General features: G+C 55.1%; 1 protein-coding gene across 1 annotated transcript; it reads right to left on the bottom strand.

Annotated features, from left to right (window-relative positions):
* Window positions 1–280: 280 nt before the first annotated feature.
* NGA_0612302 (mitochondrial protein translocase family) lies at window positions 281–1,206 on the bottom strand. Its single transcript, XM_005853286.1, has 3 exons — window positions 1,058–1,206; window positions 603–766; window positions 281–460 (listed from the first exon to the last, which is right to left on the bottom strand). The coding sequence occupies exons 1-3, from the start codon at window positions 1,197–1,199 to the stop codon at window positions 368–370; spliced, it is 399 nt and encodes a 132-aa protein (XP_005853348.1). The 5' UTR covers window positions 1,200–1,206; the 3' UTR covers window positions 281–367.
* Window positions 1,207–3,791: the final 2,585 nt, after the last annotated feature.

The following is a 3,791-nucleotide window of genomic DNA, read 5'->3' as shown; positions in this document are numbered from 1 at the left end:
AGCTTTCAAGCAAAGAGAAGGAGCTTCTCCAGAAGCTAAGGACGGTGCAAGGAGGGGCGACGGGCGTGAAAGGAGGGCAGGGTGTTGGAAAGGAGAGCAAAGGCATGGGGGGGTGGTTTGGAGGGAGCAGCAAGTAAAAGAGCGAGTAAATGGGGGCGGTGGGCGTTGTGTAGAGGGAGCTCGGGGAGAGCATGGCAGCCCGGGGGCTATGGACGCGTGGGGCTTTATGGCAAAGGAACCGACACAGGTCTAGGATGGTTTTCTGAGCGCTTGCGTGTCCCGCAGGTTTCTGCCTGTGAAGGCGTTGCTTGTCTTCCTTTCTCCCTCGCTATTCTTGTCCTTCTCCCTCCAACCTCTCTCCTCCGTCCTACTGCATACCGCCCCCCTGACCGCGCTGCGCCGATCGTTGCACACGTCCCAGCACAAACTCAGACGTGTCCAGGTACTTTGCCACAGTCGCCTGCAGAAGGTGAAGGGATAAGTACTGAGTTTGACGAGTGCGCCGGGACGACCTCCCCCGCGATACTCGCTCACAGGCAGTGCATTCTCTCTCTCCACCTGGGCGATATTCTGCCCCTGGCACCGGACTTCTCACCCCGTACCTGTATGCAGCTCTGCTCCCCGCTTGATAAGGAGGATGCCGGCTTAGTGATGCAGGTTTCAAATGCCATCTCTGTCAAGCGCGCGATCACAGATTGGACCAGCGCCTTCTGCTGCTCCGCCATGACCAGCTCTTCGAGCTGTCCTCCGCCCCCGGCCCCGAGCCCTGCGTTGCAAGACATGAGTGACAAAGACTGAGGAAAAAGTAAACGTCTGTCTTTGTGTGCTCGAATTTCACCCCATGTACGCCTGTCTGATGCCCTACAATTTATGCTTTTTTCTTAAGGCCCTGCCCGCTCCTTCCTGACTCACATTCGTCGTCCTCAAGCATTCTACATCTTTCAGCAAAAAAATAATACCCCCTAAAATCTCAAGGAGCACCTCATTACTGTTTACCATGCTATGCATGGTAGTTACTGTTTTGCATTCCCACGAAGCCTTGCTGCCTTTCACTCACCTCCCATACCGCCCCCGCCCAGTGAGGAGTCATACGCGCCAACCCCTCCTCCGCTTTCCTCAAATCCGCTGGCTGAGCTTGAGAAATCATATGAGCTTTCTTGTGTGTCCTCCTTCTTACCACCGAAGCCAAACCAAGACATCTCTGTTTATGTAATCCTTGTGAGATGGAAGATTGAAGGAATGCGCAGTGTTCAGCTTCAAATCTATTCACTCTGGGAAAGCACGGCAGCGTGCGCTCTTTTCTCAAACAGTCTTCCTTTGCTTATCAAGTAGCGCATACAGATGTTGTAGCACCATGCATGGCTTAATCAATGACACAGCTCCTGTGTACCAGCTAATAAGGGAGCTAGGAGGGCCATCACGACGGCCACTGAAAATTGAGCAAGGGGAAAAAAGGCGTGAAGTCACGCTCACCGTTTATCACAAACCATACTGTTTGAAAAATCTTGTTTTTGGTGAGATGTTAAGCTGAAAGAGGGGGAAGCTTGACCACATGCGCAACCATAAGAAGCCAACGTGCGGCATGGATTAACACGTTATGCCTCCGGGTATCCAGCCCCTGTCTCACGGTGGAGTAGGGCCCGAGAAGACGAAATAGAGCTGCACAACACGAAAGAGACCCTCACAACTGACCCCCACATGTGAGAAGCTCTTAGGAGGCCAGGAAATGGCCATTTTTTTAAGGCCTCCCCCTGAGAACACAACAAGACCCAGAAGACATGTGAAAATGCATTTTTGGCACAAATTGAAATATAATCGCCGCGCGAATGCTGCGATTCAGATCGGAACGTCCTCTCCACTAGTCCAAGCAGCACAGAAGCAAAATGAAAAACTATGGCACCTTCTGGTCGGCAAGAGCTCACGAAGCTCTATACCTTAAGGAAAATCGTTCGAGCAGAAAAGTAGAATCGCTTGTGGCTCTAAAGCCGGCGAGTTGGAAAATAAGCACGAAGTAGGGGCTTTAATATAAAAAAGGAAAAATGGCACATCAGTCCTTGACGAGGCCGTTTTTCTTGCGATGTTATCCCTTCTTTTGTCTACCTCAATCGTCGCCTGGAAACGTTCGCTTCACAAAACGTGGCGTAAATGTCAACTAGACCTGAGCTCGTCCAATGGGACAAACGACGTCAGGCACCTTGCCCCGTCGACATTCATGATACGCCCTCTGTCGACCTCAGCGGCTCAACATGCTTAAGTCAAGCTCGTACTTCCAAGGCCGACGCAGATATTTCAGAGGGCCTAGCTTTTCAAATACAGTGTATGAAATGTGTGTCGGAGATGTTCTAGTCTAGTAGTCTACACACAGCGCCCCAATCCGCCTCTTCCCTCCCTCTTGTGGTGGTGGTGGTCAGGCGCTTGGAGGTACCCCCCCCGTTTATACCGTCCTTCTTGTACGCATTTAATCAAGGTTTCTCCATCGATCTGACAAGCTCGTCCGTAGACGGGACGAAAATGTTGTCAGACAGAATGATGGGTGTCCCAAAACCTGTTCCTCTCCATTTGTGAGAGGGATGAGAAAGAAATGAGAGCTCTTGGCAATCTCTGTCTCATCAGTGCGCGCCTGTCGCCGGGAGGCCGACCAGCTGCTTGACAAAGTCGTAGATGACGAGTTGGATGGTGACGATCATGCCCACGTGCAAAAGCCGGGCTCTCTGAGGGCAAGGGAGGATAGCGTGACCATGCGAGAGGTAAATAAAAGGGATCTATCATGCCACGCTACCAAAGACAGAAACACTTAATTCGTCACGCGAAATCTCAGCCTTTTTTCCTACCACGCATCCCGAAACCTGCGCGCCCTCCCACCAGCCCGACTACCTTCCACCCCTCAGCCACCCACCGTTCCCTTGTAGAGCCCTCGGAGGCCCAGCTCTTGGACCGCCTCTCGCATGGTCTCGACCACGGCCTGTGAAGATGGGGGTTCACACGGGGGAGCGGCAGGTGAGAGTCTCGCAAGATAAGGGGCCTGTCCATCCCGCCATGGGAAGGTCTGCGTCCCGTCGCCTCGGCTACCGCCCCTAGCGCTTCTCCCAGCGTCTCCACGCCCTCCGGCCGCTCTTCCCCCCCTACCTTATGACTCTTGGTCTTGTTTACCCGCGAAAGAATCACGTCGCCTGGCTGCGAGGCTATGGAGGCAAAGACACCCTGCCAGGAGAGGAAAGAGGAGGGGGAGAGGGCGCTTGAGAAAGCCGCGCTTGCCGTCACGGAGGGTGTGCTCTTCCTCTTTGTGCCTCCCATTCCCCCTCCCACTCTGCCTCTCGTCTCCCTCCCCATCCCCTCACCGTGATGAGGGCGCTGCCGAAGGAGACGAGCCACTGCCAGGGCCCGGGGGCGTGGACGAGACGCGCGGTCACTTCCCACGAGTAGAACACGCGTGTAATGAGCTCGAAGCCGCAGAGTTGAACTGGGTGGGGGGGGGAGGAGGGGAAGTGGGAAGAGGGGCAGGAGTGTCAAAGCGACGGCGAGGGATGGAGGTGGGCCCCGACGCTCAAGCCCACAACAGGGTCTGAGACGGAGCGCGGGCGACAGGGAGGCAGTGAAGGAGGGAGGAGGGCTGAGGCACGAGGACGGGCTACCTATGGTGTAGGGAAGCTGTTTGGCCAGGATGGCGGGCATGCCCTTGAAGATGCTGGAGCACCCCTCCTCTCGGAGCAAGTGTCCGATGCCGTCCAAGGTGCCCGAGGCGAAGGAGGGATCGGCTACGAGGCGGATGCGGGTGGCCTAAGGGAGGGAGG

Source organism: Nannochloropsis gaditana, assembly GCF_000240725.1.
Source record: "Nannochloropsis gaditana CCMP526 unplaced genomic scaffold scaffold974, whole genome shotgun sequence".
In the NCBI taxonomy this organism is placed as follows: domain Eukaryota; class Eustigmatophyceae; order Eustigmatales; family Monodopsidaceae; genus Microchloropsis; species Microchloropsis gaditana.
The sequence above is the reverse complement of the archived record's forward strand: the minus strand, read 5'-3'. Positions and strand labels throughout refer to the sequence as shown.

What these genes read in the sequence shown, in the direction of transcription:
- NGA_0612302 (XM_005853286.1), bottom strand. Translation starts at nt 1,199, where the DNA reads ATGTCTTGGTTTGGCTTCGGTGGTAAGAAGGAGGACACACAAGAAAGC. An exon ending in GGGCGGGGGCGGTATGGGAG is followed by an intron (nt 767 to 1,057) that starts GTGAGTGAAAGG and finishes CTTGCAACGCAG; the next exon opens with GGCTCGGGGCCGGGGGCGGA. An exon ending in GGGAGCAGAGCTGCATACAG is followed by an intron (nt 461 to 602) that starts GTACGGGGTGAG and finishes CACCTTCTGCAG; the next exon opens with GCGACTGTGGCAAAGTACCT.